This window comes from Gymnoscopelus microlampas (assembly GCF_963454915.1).
Source record: "Gymnoscopelus microlampas genome assembly, chromosome: 10".
Classification (NCBI taxonomy): domain Eukaryota; kingdom Metazoa; phylum Chordata; class Actinopteri; order Myctophiformes; family Myctophidae; genus Gymnoscopelus; species Gymnoscopelus microlampas.
This window is the reverse complement of record NC_139947.1, coordinates 104,847-125,187: the sequence shown is the minus strand read 5'-3', so window position 1 is coordinate 125,187 and position 20,341 is coordinate 104,847. Positions and strand designations below refer to the sequence as shown.

Genomic DNA, 20,341 nt, shown 5'->3' with positions numbered 1-20,341 from the left:
AAATGTGTTAAACTTAAAAAAAATAATAATAATCCAATCAACAAGCTCACACGACACGTTGTGAGCTTGTAGATGGCCTATTCTTTTTTATTTTATTCATGAAATGTGTTAGCTAAATGTTAATGTTTTATTCATTCATGAAAAAAAATTGCTAACCCTAACCCTTTGAAAACATTTTGAAATAATTTTAATAATGTAGGAAATTAAGGATATTTACTCGTGACCCATACAAATGGGTACGCAATCCAAAAATGGGCCCCGATCAACTGTGTGGGAAACAATACATGGACACTGGACAGAAACTATAAACATCCACACAAACCCTCAAGCAAAGGACACATCATACATTGTTATTATACAATTTGAAATGGGAGGAACTGCACATTTTTGCTGTCGAGCCAAGATCTTTTCTTGACAATGAGGTCGTCACTCAACTGAAGACTTTCTGTCTTTTTTTTATTAAATGTTCAATGCATTTGGGGATTTTCAAAAGTATTTAATAAATAAAATAAGAAAACATTGTCTGTCTGCTTTTTTCTGCAAAAGCTTTCCCAACAATAACAGGAAACAGAGAAGGCACTAGTATAGAGCCGTATGGGGTTTAAGTGGTTAACCTCGATCTCCACCCGAGCCTTTGCCTGGAGTCTGACTCTGGAGTCTGAACACCTGCTCCTCAATGCCACTCAGCGCTGCCTAGCAGCCGGCGGCGCACCACTCCCTGCAGCGCCTTCACGACGTCGGGGCTCGGGTCTTGTCCCACGCCGGAGTCCACCTCCACCTGCTGCCCGCGCTGGTCCAGCTTACCCTGGACCAGTGGACCAGTGGTTCTCAAAGTGGGGTCCTTGAGGGTTCCAGGCGGTCCCCAGCAAAATGACTGATAACCAAAATGGACCCTTATGGGGCTGTAACTCTGAGAGTGTACAAATGGAACCAAATGGATCGTTACGGGTCCATTTGGTTCCATTTGTACACTCTCAGAGTTATGGTGGTCCTTTTTTTTTATTTTTTTATCCCATAATTTTGTAACCTCTTTTTTTCACCAGGTGCCAATTTTCTAAGTGATCCTGGGCGCTACACTCCCCCCACCAGCCTAGGGAGTCCACGGCCGAGCTCATGCCTCCTTCAATGCATGAGAGCCAACTGACCTTCTTGTCACCTGACGGGGGGGAGTTTCCCCGGTAGGACGTAGTGTGTGGAAGGAACACGTTATTCCAACCAGTTCCTTTCTCCTCCCTCAGGCGCCCCGGCTGTCATGGGGGAGGCGGTATAGTGACCAGGACTACTGCATGTTTTTGTGAGGGTATTAACTACCCTAGGAGACGCGGGGAGAACGTGCAAACTAGGCCCTTTCGCCAACCCCACCCAGGGTATGGGCGGTTATGGTGGTCCTTGGTCTAATGCAGGGGTTCTCAAAGTGGGGACCGGTTACACCCAGGGGTCCTTGAGATCAGCAGGTCCTCCAGCTCTAACTGCTGCAGCAGCAGAGAGCAGGGCAGGGACCAGGCTAGCGATGTCCTTTCTTTGTAGTCGCCGTAGTCCATTGGTCCTCAAACTGGGGGACGGGAACCCCAGGGGGGTCCCTAAATTATTTTGAGGGGTCCCCAGATGATTAGCTTAACGTGCAACATTGTTTTCTCACTCAACAGTAAACAAAACAACATACAGTATAAGAGTTTACAGGGTATCTGCACCAGGGCGGGAATTTCAGGGAGGCCACGAAGTCCATGGCCGTCACCCCTCAGTTTGGCCTTGTGCCCCTAAAGAAAATGCCCTGAGGCCTGCACAGTGGCTTTAATGCCCCAGCTGACTGGACCACTTTCTCCTCTGTCGCTTTCTTGGCAATATGTAGACACCAGTGTCTTTTGTTGAGATTCTGAATTCTTAACTTCCCATCTTTAAACCAATGTATGTATTTCACTGCAGTTAGTCTACTGTACATATTCAATTTAAAATCCTCCTTAACCCTTTAAATTAATGTAATTCATTAAATAAATGACTTCTTTCAATGGACTAAAATCTTGTTTTAATTGATGGCCCTATCCTGCCCTGGCATTTGGCCTTGTGCCCTCAAAAAATGGACAACACCAAAACCCTAACCCTAAAATGACAGCCCTGAATTCTGCACATTTCTAAAGTTACAGTTGAAGGACTTTTAAGACCTTTTTAATATCAAATAGGCTCTATGCACAGCAGCCATATTGGGAATGAATTGGGCCCCTTCCTTACTTCCTTCACAGGTGTTACCAATGATACTAATTAAGGCCCTGTTCCATTTAGTGTGGCATAGTGGTTGGCTTATTTTCAAGGACCCCCATAACTCTGAGAGTGTACAAATGGAACCAAATGGACCCTTACAGGTCCATTTGGTTCCATTTGTACACTCTCAGAGTTACACACCCACCATAAGGGGCCATTTGGGAACCAAAATGGAGTGTTTCTAGTGAGCCAACATGCACAATATCAGCACCCTGACCAGAATGGAACAGAGCCTCATTAGTATCATTGGTAACACCTGTGAAGGAAGTAAGAAGAGGCCCAATTTCGTTCCAATATGGCTGCTGTGCATAGAGCCTATTGACCAAATTGTCAAATATTATGTAAGAAAGAGGCAAACATTGTAGGCAGATCTACAAGCTCACAACGCCTTGCGGTGAAAAAAGCTGGAGGACTAAAAAGCATAATCAAATACCTAAAGTCAATGGTAAACATAGCCCGATACTAAAGCCTGTACTACAGAAAAAAAAGAAGCCAAAAGAAAGAAAGAAAAGAAAACACAGTCACAGTGTCCATACAGTGTGCCGCCCCAAGCTTTTGTCCACAGAGTCTTTATCCCATTATCACAGAATATCCACTTGATATCGCTACTGTGTCAACAGTGTAATCAGTATAATAACCACACCCTATACAGCAGGACTATTATAAACGCTTTTCAACATTCAAAGGAACCCTTATCAGAGAGAGAGAGAGAGAGAGAGAGAGAGAGAGAGAGAGAGAGAGAGAGAGAGAGAGAGAGAGAGAGAGAGAGAGAGGGGGAGGAAGCAGGCAGTGGTGGAAGAAGTACTCAGATATTTTACTTTAAGTAAAAGTAGCAATACCACAATATAAAAATACTCTGTTACAAGTAAAAGGCCTGTGTTCAAGATGTTACTTGAGTAAAAGTACAAAAGCATTGGCATCCAAATATACTTAAAGTACCAAAAGTAAAAGTACTAAAATGGTGCCACTATATATGTTTATGAATTGAATACCAAGGACCTCAATGGACGGACGGCCCTTTTAGACAAAGTGTTTTAACTGTACTTTTAAACTGTAATGTTTTTACATTCCTGCCTACCACAATATTCAATCAATGTTTGGCAGCACTATCATCAGTGAATTCATGTTTTTTGTTCCTTTGTTTGTTAACACATGATCTTTTCTATCAATATGTTGGATTCATTTTAATGTGTATTTTCAGACATTTAACCACTGTGGCTCTGTACTTGGTCTGCTCTTTTCCCCCTCTACGCCAATCTACACACTCACAAGCTGAACAGGGGTTCCGGGACCCTTAGGGGGTCCTCGGAGTCACTACAGGGGGTGAGTACCAAGGACCTCAATGGACGGACGGCCCTTTTAGACAAAGTGTTTTTAGCGTTTTAGCGAAATGTTAGCGTATTTAGCGTTTAAAAAGGTCTGACAATACACATTAGCATGAATCCAACATGAATGAGTTAAAAGATAATGTGTGTCAAACAAGTCTATGAAACTATATATCTCTGCTGTCGGCAGAAACCAACTCCAAAATGTAAAATTTTCAGGAAATGACAAAAACAAAACAAAAAGTGGAGTTAGGAGGTTTTGTTCATCATTAATAAGAACAGCTGGATGGAACTCCAAGCTCACAATGAGGTTGGAGGTCAAAAGGGGGTGGAGCTTGGAGTCAGCAAAACCAGCTAACTCCACCCCCTTTGGTTGCTGGTTTAGCAGAACGTTTGAGGATCCAAGGAGTTAGCTGGTTTTGTCAGAAGTGCTTTTTAATACTTTTCATTGGTTCGATATTGTTCTAATCAACACACAGACGTAAATGGTGTTCAATAGCAATGATTTATGGAAAAACATGCAAAAGCGGAAAAATCTAGTTAGCTGGTTTCTGCCGGACAGCAACGATATATGTCATCTATGTAAAAAGTTTAACCTGCAACACAATTTTATACAATACTGTATGTAGTGGGGTTCCCTGCTTCATCTCTCTCTCTCAGCTAGGGGTCCTTGACCTGAAAAAGATTGAAGTACCCTGATCTAGAGACTTTCTAGCATGTCCACTCCCAGCCCGTCAATCAGGGCCCTAGAAGACTCAGTTTTGCACGTTTAGCTGCATTTAGCTAACATCTTTCCCTCTTTGGCTCTTAATTATTTTCAGGAAACGACTTTATCGTAATATTGGTGAAACAAAGGATTCCACTCTAAGATCGTCTATTTTCATGATTTAGGAAATAGGTCTCTCTCTCTCTCTCTCTCTCTCTCTCTCTCTCTCTCTCTCTCTCTCTCTCTCTCACACACACACACACACACACACACACACACACACACACACACACACACACACACACACACACACACACACACACACACACACACTAAGATAAAAACGTCATTGTAATTGATCATTATTTTATCTATAGTAGATAAAATGTCATTCCATGGAAAAGGGTGTATGTGTGTGTGTGTGTGTGTGTGTGTGTGTGTGTGTGTGTGTGTGTGTGTGTGTGTGTGTGTGTGTGTGTGTGTGTGTGTGTGTGTGTGTGCGCGTGCGTGCGTGCGCGCGCATGTGTGTTCACGTCTTAAGTGTTGACTTTTGGCGTTTGGTTCTCAGGAACACCGTCTTTAATCATGGTGTGATTGATAAGACTTTGATGATTTTGTTCTGCAGGGCTTTTATAGAGTCTGTACTTTGCCTTGCTGTCGTTAATATCATTCATTGCTGTCAGTAATATTGGCATTAGACAGAACACTTCCCTTAACCCATTAAGACCTGAGGCTGATTATTTTCTAAATCCCAACAGTTTTCTGAAAATCTTATGTAGCTATATCATGTTATGCCATATGCTCAAACTTGTTCATGTCAAGGACCCCTAAATTGATATGTATTTGGCCGCGGACCCCCATCTCAGAATATTTTGTTCCAGCAAATATTTGAGTTTAAAAAATGTAGCCTATATATTCAAATTTACATTCATTTGTAATTATATTCAATATCTTTTATAATGTTTTTAATATTTGCAACTGGTGAACATAGCCGATCTACAAGCTCACAAAGAGCTTGTAGATCGGCTACTTTCACTCATTTTGTGCGACACTCTTGAATGATGAAGTGGGGCATTAATTTATAAAAAACATAAAAAAGTAGAATTATGGATGTATGAGGTTTCTGACCGACAGCAACTGTATGACAAGCTGTATAGCTTAAGCAAGTGGCGTCTATTAGAACGGAGAGCTGCCATCCCCTGTACACTGCGGGAGGCATGCGATAATCCGACAGACCTTTTCTCCGACTATGTGGCATCCGCGAGCGGTTAGGGTTAGGGTGCGGGTTTGGTTCGGGTTTAGTATTGAAACGTCGGAGCGCTGCGCTGTCGGAGGAATGCGCTGTCGGACTAACGTACTGCACCCGTACACTGCATGCAGGCTCTTGACCTCCGCTCCGGCCAATGGTTAGCCCATTAAGATCGGAAAAGCATCTGTCATTTTAGATTTTAACCACTTTAACCATTATTTTATACTTTGGCTATTCAAAAATAGCAGATCTACAAGCTCAAATGAGCTTGTAGATCTCAAATGAGCTTGTAGATCTGCTATTTTTGAAAAATCATAAACATTCGTAAATCAAATCTTTGCTTCTGGGGGTCCCTGGAACAAAATATTTTGAGATGGGGGTCTGCGGCCGAATGCAATCATTTTGGGGGTCCTTGACATGAAACAGTTGGAAAACCACTGATATTGTAGCAACATCAAGTCAAAAAAATAATTTAAATAAAATAAAAACTGTTAGGATTCAGAAGAAGTTTGTAGAATCAAATAATTGAGTAAAAAATGTTCTCTTTAAAAAATAAATATATATATATTCAAAGATTTGCAATTATTATATTTTATAAATAGCAGATCTACAAGCTCATAGTGCGGCACTCGGTGCCGCGCTATGAGCTTGTAGATCTGCTATTTTTGAATAGCCAAAGAAATCTAAAATGACAGAGATGCGTTCCCGGATTGAATGGGTCAAATGTCCCCGCAAGCGAAACGACAGATACAAATTCTCATACCTGCTCCCATTCATGCCAGTTGACCAGCTGGGAGGATGGTTATGATGAGTGTGATGACTTTATCGACAATTGTTTTTAATTACAGTACAATAAAAAAAACACACCAAATGGGTGATGATGAGACACAAAAAAAGGCCGGGGCTTGTTTCCACTGCGGTCCATTATCCATTCAACCCTCAAACAACTGGACAAAACAACAAGAGCAAAGAAAAACACAATGATAGGGAAAATCTAAATAACTAGACCATACCCGGTCGGCGCAGCGCATCCGTGGGGGGATATGCGCACATGATCTGGCAACCCGAGAGGCAGTTCGTCCCATAGCTGGGCAGGCCCGTAACCATGGCGACATTGTTTGACACATAAACGCTAATAAGAAGCTGAGATTTGATGAAATTGAAAAACGGGCTTCACAGTTAAGTTCAGATGGTCAATGGCTGTGTGCAAAATCAGAGCAATTGGTCCAGCCAGTGAGGAGAACCGGGTAGCTGCACCTCCACTACAAACGCACAGAGGTTACTAGAATTATAGTAGGATATACAGAATTTACGATTCACGTCTGTCTGTCTGTCTGTCTGTCTGTCCTACAGAGACAAACCACACTGCCTGCCTGCCTAAAAAAACACAACGATAGAGAAAATCTAAATAATATATATAGAATTCACCATTCACGTACTTCTGTCTGTCTGTCTGTCTGTCTGTCTGTCTGTCTGTCTGTCTGTCTGTCTGTCTGTCTGTCTTATCTGTCTTATCTGCCTGTCCGTCTGTCTGCCTGTATGTCCTACAGATACAAACACAACTCTTGGCATACTGTGGTGTATACTGTTAATGGTGTTGGTTTAAAACACTGTTCTGAATGATAATAAAATGCACTTTGCCCCCTCACTGCCAAGCAGTGTCAGGTAGCCTACTGTACGTCACCACAGCGTGACACACATTTACAGTACATAGAGAACACACTACAACACATCATAACAGACATTACAGTACACGGACACGCACAGTGAGGCAGCATTAAATGCTTCACTGTGACACAGCGTCGTAGAAACGACAGCACAACAGCGAAGGCAACCGTCTGGACTCCATTTTGACAAAACAGAAGAACTAAAACATCCAGCTTAATGTAAGGTATGTGTTTTATTCTTATCATAATGTGAATATGAATATGAATATGAATTATTATTATCATTATCATTATTATTATTACCCTTATTGTTATTATTATTAATATTATTATTATTACCCTTATTATTATTATTATTATTATTATTATTATTATTATATCACTTTCAGAATTGATTTTAAAATGTTATTAATTACCTTTAAGGCCATCTCTGGTCTGGCCCCTTCATACATCTCCGACCTACTCGAGCCATATAAACCAGAGAGCAATTTGAGGTCCTCAGACAAAGCTCTACTCGAAATCCCATTCTCCAATAAAAAAACAAAAGGTGATCGGGCCTTCGCCTTTAGAGCCCCGACTCTCTGGAATGCCCTTCCCTTAGAGATCAGGCTTGCAGAGTCTGTGCCCCGGTTCAAAGCCCTCCTGAAAACCCACTTATATAGAGTCGCTTTTATTACCTAAAGACTTTTACCCATTGTGTCCTACTGTATTGCTGCATCATTTCTTTTTTCTGTTTTTGCTTTTAATGTTTTCATATTTTTCTGCTCTCCTACCGTATGATGTATTTTATATTCTTCTTATTGTTATTTTCGAGCTGTGTTCGCTTCCAGCGTTCGCGCGTCTTACTTGTGTATTTTATATATGTGAAGCACTTTGTAACTTTGTTTCGAAAGGTGCTATATAAATAAAAAATATTATTATTATATACAACCACTTGGTTCACACAAACACACTTCTTGCTTTTGTTTTACTTCCCTGCCACTCGCTTGCTCGCTCACTCACTCGACAGCATTGCAAATGCGTGTGCAGAAATGCCACATTGGCAAAAAAAAGATTATTACCTTACTCCAGAGCTTTCGTGCCACTTGCGTGCATGCCGCTTATGCGCACATAGTTTCCGTACACTCCACTTCGCTTGAACGCAGTCATTTCCCACTAGCCTCCATAACATCTAGTTATATTCAACAATGAATCACATGTTTTACAATGTACAGAAATCATTTGAAAATAGCAGATCCACAAGCTCACAACGGGTCGCAAAGCATGAGGTTGTAAATCGGCTATTTTCAAATAGCCAAAGTATAAGGCTGAAGTGGTTGATGTTTTTTTCTTTTTATAATAATCAAAATATGCAAAGTAACTAGTAACTAGTTAATTAACAATTAATTGTAGTGGAATAAAAGTACAATATTTGCCTCTATGATGTATTGAGTATTGAAGTATTGAAAAATTGGACATACTCCAGTAACTTTAGTTTAGTTACTTTGCAGATTGTGATTATTATTACAAAACATACATTTACCACTTTCAGCCCTATACATTTCAGCCATTTGAAAATAGCCGATCTACAAAATCTGCAAGAGTTTGTAGATCTGCTATTTTCAAAATATTTTATATTTTTCACATTTTATATATTTTTTTCCATTTGAAAACAAGTGGAATGGGACATTCTTTATAATGAGTACTTTCTACTTTTGGTACTTTAAGTACATTTTGATACCAATAATTTTGTACTTTTGTAAGTCAATTTTGAATTCCGGAGTATTTTTACATTGCAGTATTGATACTCTTAAGTAGAACATTTGAGTAGTTTTCCACCACTGTGTGTGTGTGTGTGTGTGTGTGTGTGTGTGTGTGTGTGTGTGTGTGTGTGTGTGTGTGCGTGTGCGTGCGTGCGTGCGTGCGTGCGTGCGTGCGTGCGTGCGTGCGTGTGTGTGTGTCTACTTTCTACGTTGACAGGTATAATAAAGGCCAAAAGACAAGTGGGTGTGTGGAGAGAGAGGAGGAGGGACATGACTAACAGCACATCCACAGACCAGAAGCTGTGTGTCTATGGAGAGTCACCGGTCTAAAGAACGGAGTCCTTGCATCAGCAATGAACCTGGACCTCCAAACACAAAGTATGTGAATCCTCTTGGACAATAAACACAGCACTAGAATATGACAGAGATCTCATGCATGATGTGCACATCTTAAAACAATAAGACATATCTTACTCAGCCTGAATTTTGTTTCACTCCATTATTCAGTTTGAAAGCGTGTTAAGTGTAAGTTGTGTAAGTAGCAAATGCACTGGCACACCTCTGTGCACCCATGGGCAGTGGTGAAAAAAGTACTCAAATTATTTACTTAAGTAAAAGTATCAATACTGCAATATAGGAATACTCTGTTAAAGTAAAAGTCCAGAATTCAAAATTCACTTGAGTAAAAGTACAAAAGTGTTGGCATCAAAAAGCAAAAGTACTAAAATGTTTGAAAATAGACTATGTATAAAATAGGCTAAATGGGTTAATGTATGTTTCATAATAATAATAATTGATATCTGAAAAGTAACTAGTAATTAAAGTTTTCAAATAATTGTAGTGGAGTAATTACAATATTTGGATCCGATATGTAGTGGAGTAGAAGTAAAAGTACTGGAAATTGGAAATACTCAAGTAAAGTACAGTATAAGTAAATGTACTTTCCACCACTGCCCATGGGCGTGTTGTTGGTCTTAAAATGGGGTGTGGTCAGGTGCATTGTTGGTGTATGTAAGGGGGAGTGAGAAAAGTCAGAAAGCGATTGTCCTTACATCCAAAACAAATAGGAAAGCAAGACCCGCCGCCTCTTTAGGACAGTGGTTCTCAAACTTTTTCGTGTCAAGGACCCCCCAATATGATATGTATTTGGCCGCGGACCCCCATCTTAAAATGTGTTGTTCCAGGGACCCCCATAAGCAAAGATTTGAGTTACAAATGTTTGCTTTAAAAAATATATATATATATACAAAGATTTGCACAGGTTTTCACGATTTTCCAAACATAGCAGATCTACAAGCTCGAGCTTGTAGATCTGCTATTTTTGAATAGCCAAAGTACTAAGGGTTAAAGTGGTTCAAATTATTGTGACGCTGTATTAACACATTTTGCTGGGGACCCCCTGGAACCCCCCCAAGAACCCCTGGGGGTCCCCGGACCCCATTTTGACAGCCAATGCTTTAGGAGACCACAAGTAGGGTGGAGTCTGTTAATTCCAATGGGAGAGTAAACGTGAACACAGCTTCTGAACAATTCTTTATCCCCATGGAACCCCATGGAACTAAATATTACTAAATATTACTGTAGAATCGGCCTCAGGTCTTAATGGGTTAAGGAAAACTGAAAATACATTAGTATAAAGCCCTGAGGGATTCCGGTCAACCATATAGGGTTTAGGGACCAAGAGACATATGCAATGTTTTGTAAGACTGCTGAGATCTACCATCACCGTACAGTGAAAACCACCACTAAATGTATGTCTATACTTGTATAATGTGACGTAACAATAACACAATACAAACTTGAATTAACTGACTTTTTTCATTCACTGTATTGATTTTTTTTTTGTTTAATGATTCCAGAAGTCTTTACCACAGACGAGAGTCTCCAACACCCAGCTGTGTGTCTATGAAGAGTGACGGGTCTAGATGTCGTCCTCCTGACTTCAGTAATGAACCTGGACCTCCACACACAAAGTATGTCCAAAAGATATTCATAACACTGTAATCATGCTAAGGGCTGGTACACACTGCAAGACATTATGTCCGATATTGCTGTCGCCGACATTTATTGGCGCTCGCCGACAAAACCTCCCGACCTGACGCAGATCGGCCTTTGATCGGCGAGATAATGCTCTGTGTGTGTGAAAGGCTCTGCGACCCGATGTGGCCGCGATTCTCCGCTCTGCGTCGGCTTTCCGACCGTTTTCAGATATCTAAATTGTTAGATATTCATCTCTGTCTGGGACAGGACAACAGACAATATCATACACTATGAACGGAGCTGCGAGCACCTTGCAAGGAGATGCACGCTACAGCCAATGAGAGCACATTACAGCCACCGTGGCTATTAGGGGAGCGTCGCTGGACCTGACCACAACAAACAGTCCCTACCGCAATATTACCGTCCAGTCCTCTAATAAGTTAACATTATAAAACAAAATGAGAAAGTGAGCGAGCCTGGTGGGCTGTTTATTTTAGAGGAATTGTACAGAGAGAGAGAGAGAGAGAGAGAGAGAGAGAGAGAGAGAGAGAGAGAGAGAGAGAGAGAGAGAGAGAGACAGAGAGAGAGAGACAGAGAGCGAGAGCGAGCGCTCTCTCTCTGTGTGTGTGTGTGTGTGTGTGTGTGTGTGTGTGTGTGTGTGTGTGTGTGTGTGTGTGTGTGTGTGTGTGTGTGTGTGTGTGTGTGTGTGTGTGTGTGTGTGTCGTTGTCTGTGTTGCCAGATTTTGCGAGAGAAATAAGCAACCAGGTTTGTGAAAACAAGCCCAACAAAAGCGACTATGAGCACTTTAAGCCTATATACAAATACATTGGATACTTGAAAATAGACGATCTACAAGCTCACGTTGTAGATAGGCTATTTTTAAAGAAGACATTTTTGGGGGGGGGGGGGGGGGGGGGGGTGGAATATTTACAAAATCCACACAGATCTTGAATGGGGGTCTATGGCACAACATGTTTTCAGAAGGGGGAGTTCTGCGCCTCTGTGGACAATTAATTATTATTATAAATTTGGGGGTCCTTGCCATGCAAATGTTTGAGAACAACTGGTTCAAACAACATTAGGAAACAAGGCCAAAAAAACAACTACACTTCCAAGCAACTTTACAGAAAAACAATCCCAAAGTCGCTTATAATAAGCAGACATGGCACTGACCGCTTCTGCGCTCTTGACGAGCGAGCGAGAGAGAGAGCGAGAGAGGGGGGAGAGAGAGGGCCCGGGGGGAGAGGGAGAGGGAGAGAGGCATATCACGGGATACGTCGATTAAAATGAATTAGAATAAACACAAATGTATGTATTGGGTCTGACTCTGGAGATAGCATCCTAGTGAACTATCCTACAGTGTGTCAGCCCTTGTCGGGGATCAATCGTGTTGTGAAGACCACAACGATATTATGACAGCCGATTTCAAGAAATAAACTCCTGCAGTGTGTTATGCTTAACGATCAGATGACCCCCCGACCACTTTAAGGTCTTGCAGTGTGTACCAGCCCTAAATGACATGTGCAAATCACAAATAAATGATAGGGCTCTATCTTACACCTGTTGCCAAGCGGCAAAAAGCACAGGACAAGTGTGATTGATAGACTGACTGACTGACTGATTGACTGAACACTTTATTGAAAATACATTCAAAAGGATAAAAACACAAAAAGCCAGAAGGCTTGTTTCCATTCTGGTCCTTGTGGGGAAGGGATGCAGGGGTCAAATTCACCACAATATGAATACTAAGAATAAGGTAACAGATTACAAGTATCTGCTGGTGTGTGTCTGGGACAGCTGGACAGCATGCATTGGTGATTGGTTGATTGATTGATTGATGTACTTTATTTAGTAAGACATGAGAACAGTACATGGCAGTACATAACAGTACATGGAAGTACAAATTCGCAATACAAGGTCTACTAAACTGGATAGCTCAGTTAAGCACGTAGCTTGTTTAAGATGAGATCCCCATGCACACAAATCATGTTGACATATAAGAGACAGACAGATATACACACTACTATACAGAATGTCATACAATCAGTTTACAGGTTACTGGTATGAAGTATGAAGGGTGAAAAATATGTACAAAAAAGAAAGAGAGGGGGGGGGGATAGGTTAGGTTAGGACATGGGGTAGGTTAGGACTTGGACAGGGGCCATTTTTGAATTGCAGCCTCCTGAAGGTGTATCTTTAGGGCATTTTTGAAAGTGAGTAGGGTTTTACACTCCTTTACTCCTTTTGGTAGGGCATTCCACATTTTAGATGAATAGCATGAGAAAGAGTTCATTCCCTTTGTTGTGCCAAATCTGGGTTGAACATGGTTTGTGGAGCTGCCTCTGGTGTTATGATCATGGACTTGATTGACATTTTGGAAGTATTTTGACAAATACAGGGGGATCCCAATGTTGTGGTGTATCTTGAAGACCAGGCCCATAGCAAGTTGCTGTACTCTGTCCTCAACCCTAAGCCATCCAAGCCTAGCAAAATGGGCATGGGTTAGATGGGCTTTGTAATTGAGGCCAAGAAGTAGCCTTACAAGTTTGTTTTGGGATGTTTGGAGCCTTGTTTTTAGGGCCTTGGAGGTGTTGTGATACCATGAAGTGCATGCATAATCATAATGACCTTGTATGAGGGCCCCTACAAGAATCTTCAGAGTATTCTTTCTGACTTTACGAACAAGCCTCCACATCCTCCGTGTTATTTTGTGGACCTTTTTGATCGTCTTTTCAGCGTTTTTGTCACCTGAGAGGTTTGCCTCCAAGATGGAACCCAGGTAGGTAATTTCCTCCTTTCTTGTGATAACAGGTTAGTGGCTCATTGTTCAGGCCTGATATAAATCATGGCCAGAATGCACCGAATGTCACCATTTTGGAAAGAATTTACGGAGGAGCATTCACCTCTGTGACTCACACCTTCAGCGCTTATTGTTACCTGAACACCAGTAAAAGAATAAAACAAAAACTATGATTTTGAGTGCAGCAGCCATGCAAAGGAACCACATTTATCTAAACCCCATGGGAATGACACTCGTTCAGGAGACTGCAATGTCTGGTTGACTGAAACATTCATGTAGATACATGAAAACTGTTCATAAATCAATCCAAGATGTTTATTTAAACCAGGGGTGAGCAACCTTCTCACACACGTGATCTACTTAGATGTCTTGCAGCGTGTTTGTTTCTACCATCACCAGACAGTGACAACCATGATTGTATTTATGTCTGATACTTGTATAATGTGACCTAAAAAATACACAATCTCAAACAAAATGACATTGTAATTTACTGTACGTGATAATTGTAGATATATATTTTTTTTTTATGATTCCAGAAGTCTTTACCACAGACGAGAGTCTCCAACACCCAGCTGTGTGTCTATGAAGAGTGACGGGTCTCACTGTCGTCCTCCTAACTTCAGTAATGAACCTGGACTTCCACACACAAAGTATGTGAATTCAAACAATATCCACAACACTGTAATCATGCTAAATTACATGTGCAAATCACAAAGAAATAAGATATATGGCTCTATCTTACACCTGTTGCCAAGCGGCACAAAGCACAGGACACGTGTGATTGATAGATTGATTGACTGACTGACTGACTGACTGACTGACTGACTGCTGACTGTGAGGTTCAATTCATGAAGGTCTCACAGGCAATTTTATTACCTGTGTAGGCCCTATAAAGAGAAGAATGCATTCGCCATCTGTTTTGAATAAGGGATGTCATGTTTTGCAAATAATTAAGTTTACCTAGACTAAAGGTAAAACCATTTCCCAATTCCATTTAAGGATGTGTTTTCCCTATAATTTATAATTATAAGTTATGGGCCATGACGGAGGCGCGCCGACTCAGCAGACCTTAAGGCTGAGGAGACGCGCCCTCGCGCCTCCAGGCGCGAGTGCCCGCGTCGACCAGCCGCTGGGCTGCTAGTCGACTCAGCGCCGTCCAAGTTATGTACCGATAGGGACAGAATCGTAAATATTATTGGTGCGGACTGCGTTTGCTCCACTGACTGCGTTTATCCCAACTACCACTCAAAGTGGCTCCTGGCCAACTGCCTGGATGAGGCAGACTTTATTTTTTAAAGCTTTGTGCTTTCTATTAGACTGTGCAGGGCAGAGGCGTCTAATCTCTGAGTCAGGGTGACCGCATACCCGCAAGTTGTTCCCTGGGGTCATATTAGCCTAAAACAGTTGAGATATTCTCTCCTAAATTAAGTGCATACATATCTTAGCCAGGTCCTCTACTAATAGGGCTCTATCTTACACCTGTTGCCAAGCGGCACAAAGCACAGGACACGTGTGATTGATAGATTGATTGACTGACTGACTGACTGACTGACTGACTGACTGACTGACTGACTGACTGACTTAATTGAACACCTTATTGAAAATAAATTCAAAAGGATAAAACACAAAAAAGCCAGAAGGCTTGTTTCCATTCTGGTCCTTTTGGGGAAGGGATGCAGGGGTCAAATTCACCACAATATGAATACTAAGAATAAGATAACAGAGTACAAGTATCTGCTGGTGTGTGTCTGCTGTCACAGCTGGACAACATGCAGGCTGGCATTAGTGATTGGTTAGTGGCTCATTGTTCAGGCCTAATAGAAATCATGGCCAGAATGCACCGAATGTCACCATTTTGGAAAGAATTTACGGAGGAGCATTCACCTCTGTGACTCACACCTTCAGCGCTTATTGTTACCTGAACACCAGTAAAAGAATAAAACAAAAACTATGATTTTGAGTGCAGCAGCCATGCAAAGGAACCACATTTATCTAAACCCCATGGGAATGACACTCGTTCAGGAGACTGCAATGTCTGGTTGACTGAAACATTCATGTAGATACATGAAAACTGTTCATAAATCAATCCAAGATGTTTATTTAAACCAGGGGTGAGCAACCTTCTCACACACGTGATCTACTTAGATGTCTTGCAGCGTGTTTGTTTCTACCATCACCAGACAGTGACAACCATGATTGTATTTATGTCTGATACTTGTATAATGTGACCTAAAAAATACACAATCTCAAACAAAATGACATTGTAATTTACTGTACGTGATAATTGTAGATATATATATATATATTTTGTATGATTCCAGAAGTCTTTACCACAGACGAGAGTCTCCAACACCCAGCTGTGTGTCTATGAAGAGTGACGGGTCTCACTGTCGTCCTCCTAACTTCAGTAATGAACCTGGACCTCCACACACAAAGTATGTGAATTCAAACAATATCCACAACACTGTAATCATGCTAAATTACATGTGCAAATCACAAAGAAATAAGATATATGGCTCTATCTTACACCTTTTGCCAAGCGGGCGGCACAAAGCACAGGACACGTGTGATTGATAGATTGATTGACCGACTGACTGACTGACTGACTGATTGATTGAACACTATATAATAATAATAAAAGCACAAAAAAGCCAGAAGGCTTGTTTCCATTCTGGTCCTTTTGGGGAAGGGATGCAGGGGTCAAATTCACCACAATATGAATACTAAGAATAAGATAACAGAGTACAAGTATCTGCTGGTGTGTCTGCTGGCACAGCTGGACAGCATGCATGCTGGCATTAGTGATTGGTTAGTGGCTCATTGTTCAGGCCTAATAGAAATCATGGCCAGAATGCACCAAATGTCACCATTTTGGAAATAATTTACAGAGAAGCATTTACCTCTGTGACTCACACCTTCAGTGCTTATTGTTACCTGAACATCAATAAAAGTATAAAACAAAAACTATGATTTTAAGTGCAGCAGCCATGCAAAGGAACCACATTTATCTAAACCCCACGGGAATGACACTCGTTCAGGAGACTGCAATGTAAATGGTAAATGTATATAGCGCTTTTATCCAAAGCGCTTTACATAGATTGTGCATTACATTCACCCATTCACACAACAATGGCGGAGGAAACCATGCAAGGCACCAACGTGCTCATCGGGAGCAATTAGGGGTTCAATATCTTGCTCAAGGACACTTCGACACTAACTCTGAGTGAGCCCGAGATAGAACTAGGAACCTTGCGGTTTCCATGTCACTCTACCTAACCACTCTACCCCTGAGCCACTGCTGCCCCTATATGTCTGTTTGACTGAAACATTCATGTAGATACATGAAAGCTGTTCTTAAATCAATTCAAAAGGTTTATTTAAACGAGGGGTGAGCAACCTTCTCACACACGTGATTTACTTAGATGTCATGATGCACCGTGTTTGTTTCTACCATCACCAGACAGTGAAAACCATGATTGTGTTTATGTCTGATACTTGTATAATGTGACGTAAAAATTAGGGCTGTCAATCGATTAAAATATTTAATCTGATTAATCGCATGATTGTCCATAGTTAATTATGATTAATCGCAAATTAATCGCATATTTTTTATACGTTCTAATTTTCGAAATCTACCTTAAAGCAGATATTTTTCAAGTTTTTAATACTCTTAAATGAACATGGGAGTAGACAAATGCTTGCTTTATGCAAATGCATGTTTTTATTATTATTGTAACAATGAAAAATACTGTCCAGAATCTTCAAGAAAAAGAAATTCTTCAAGTAAAAGAAATGCTGAAATCATAAACTCAGGCATAGTAATGCTTACTACTAATACTAACACATAACGTAGTGTGTTCAACAGAACTTGACACTTGAACTATTCATCCCCATTTTGTTTAAGCAGCCATTAACACAAAAGGATGACCCTCATGCATTGCATTTGCATCCAATTCAAAACAAACAGTGCGATGCACAAAATAAATTAAAACTATGAATAAAGTGCGCATGAAACAGTGGGGAGTGTAATACAGACAGGACTCAATATAGTGCAGTTTGTCTATAGCCTGTAAACAGCTGTTCTGTAGTATTCAGCAGAGGCTGAACAACCCAGCCTCCTTCTCTTGTCTTTTTTTAACAGACAAAATTAACATGGAAAGACGACAAAGGCAAAACAAGACAAAAGTATACAGTACACTTAGTTCTTTTTCTTTGCACTGAGCCAGTTGCTCAAACAGACAAGCCTGTTGACATTTTCGGATGAGAGGGAGGCTCGCTTCTTATTAACAACATGCCCAGACAGTGAGAACAATCTCTCGCATGGTACGGATGTGGCAGGTGTTGCCAAGTACTTGCGTGCAAGGCAGGCCATCATGCTGTGTGCCCCTTCATGGTCGGACCACCACTGCTGCGGACAGTCCTCCATGTCAATAGTGGGCTCCGCCCTGTAGCGGTCCACACAGGTCTCAATACAGTCCTCCTCTTCATCAGAGGAAGAATCAGGGGCAAGCATGAGAGCTGATCTTTTCTTAGGTGGCTCAGACGTCGCTGGTTGTTCCGGCTGTGCAGGCCTCTCCTCCCTGAGCAAGGCACTGATCGAACGCCACACCTCAGCCCTGTCAGGTTTGCTCAGACACTTGAGGTCCTTGAACCTAGGATCCAGAGCTGTCGCAACCCTCAGCCATGTGATGTTAGTTTTTTCCTTGCGTTGCTCCATATCAGCTGTGAAGGTCTGCTTGAATTTCACCAAGTACGTTGGGTCATCCTCTGAGACCTCCATGACTCGCGATAGATGACGAAAGGCTGGCAGCACCACGGAGCAGGAAACAAACTTCTCTCCTCCGAGAAGTTCAGTTATGTACCTGCAATAATAGAGAAAAAAAGTGTTACATTCACCCACACTACACAAGGGCTGAGGACTCACCCACTCACTCTCTCTCTCTCTCACTCACACACACACACACACACACACACACACACACACACACACACACACACACACACACACACACACACACACACACACACACACACACACACACACCCTTTCTCTCATGTCTCTCACCCCCCTCACACACAGCTCTCTCTCTCTCTCTCTCTCTCTCTCTCTCTCTCTCTCTCTCTCTCTCTCTCTCTCTCTCTCTCTCTCTCTCTCTCTCTCTCTGACAGACAGACAGACAGACAGACAGACAGACAGACAGACAGACAGAGACACACACACACACACACACACAATAAATTAGAGTAGTAACAATTCACCTGCAGGGCTCCAGCACTGTCGCCAACTTCTGCAGCTTATCCAGCTCAGCTGTTGTTGGCATAGTGACTTTGGTTGTATGTTGGGCCAGGGCAGCTCTCAGTGGTTCTTCATTTCTCAGAATACGCTTGATCATCTCCAGGGTGCTGTTCCATCTAGTTGACACGTCCTGTGACAGCGCCTCTACTTTCTTTTGTTTTGAAATTTGCTGCTGCTCAAGCTCTGCTGCATTTGGTGGGCTGTGCTTGAAGTGGCCCACTACCTTTCTGCATTTTGCCAATGCGTTATCAAATGGGCTGTGTTGTAGAGACACTGTGATGGCTCGTTGGAGGAGATGTGCTGCGCAAGGCATATGCCCAAACGGGAGTTCCCTGGCCGCTGCTATCATGTTACGTGCACTGTCGGTGGTCAGCGTGCTGACTTTCGGTTCAATGTCCCACTCTTTGGCTACTTGGGTGAAGTGCTCCGCACACGTGTGGGCGAAGTGCCTCTCCTCTGTCTTCATAACGGTCAACGCATGCGACCGAAGTCCCCACTGCTCGTCAAAATAATGCGCTGTGACCCCGAGGTAACTGTGATTACTGAGTGAAGTCCAATAGTCTCCCGTGAGCGCAACTGTGCGGGTCTTTCCCAACGCCTCAGCCACTGTGGCTCTCTCGTTGTCATACAAGCCGTGGATGTTTTTTACGGTAGTGCCTCTCGAAGGCAACTCATACATACAGTCGTTGGATGCGATGCGTATTATTTCACGCAGACCCTCGTCCTCCACAATGTTAATCGGCCTGCAGGCTGTAGCCACCCATTTGGCGACCGCTGTTGTAAGTTTTCGGGTTGTAGAGTTGTCCAGCTGTTTCCTCGGCAAACTATCCAGCGTGGCTTGCCTTAGGCGAGGAGGGGGCGTAGGGCTCTCTGCATCAGCTGTATGCTTGGCCGACAAGTGGTATTTGAGACTGGACGTACTCCGGTGGTAACTAAATTCACATCGACAGTAAATACAAATTACTTTTGTCCTGTCCAGAGAACCATCTGGCAGGGCTTTGAAGCTAAACTTGCCATTCAAAATAGTTTCTTTTTTATCCATTGTACTGCTCACGGGGGTTTGTTTATGTGCGGCATCGACGTCAGTGCATTACTTCCTGATTTCCCAAACTACGGTGTGGACCGAGGTTCAAACATCACAGCGCGTTAATCGCGCGTCAAAAAAAATAGTGCCGTTAAAACGATTGGGCGTTAACCCGTTAATAGCGCGTTAACTTTGACAGCCCTAGTAAAAATACACCATCTCAAACATGATCATTGTAGATGTATTTCTTTTTGTTTATGATTCCAGAAGTCTTTACCACAGACGAGAGTCTCCA

The 20,341-nt window shown here is 42.1% G+C and overlaps 1 protein-coding gene across 1 annotated transcript; it reads right to left on the bottom strand.

The window, feature by feature from the left end:
- Window positions 1–673: 673 nt before the first annotated feature.
- On the bottom strand, window positions 674–20,064 carry LOC311053284 (E3 SUMO-protein ligase ZBED1-like; the record flags this gene model as incomplete). Its single annotated transcript, XM_084068744.1, has 3 exons — window positions 674–805; window positions 18,054–18,588; window positions 18,986–20,064. 3 exons carry the CDS (start codon window positions 20,062–20,064, stop codon window positions 674–676), a joined length of 1,746 nt encoding a protein of 581 aa, XP_083924870.1.
- Between the last annotated feature and the right edge of the window lie 277 nt (window positions 20,065–20,341).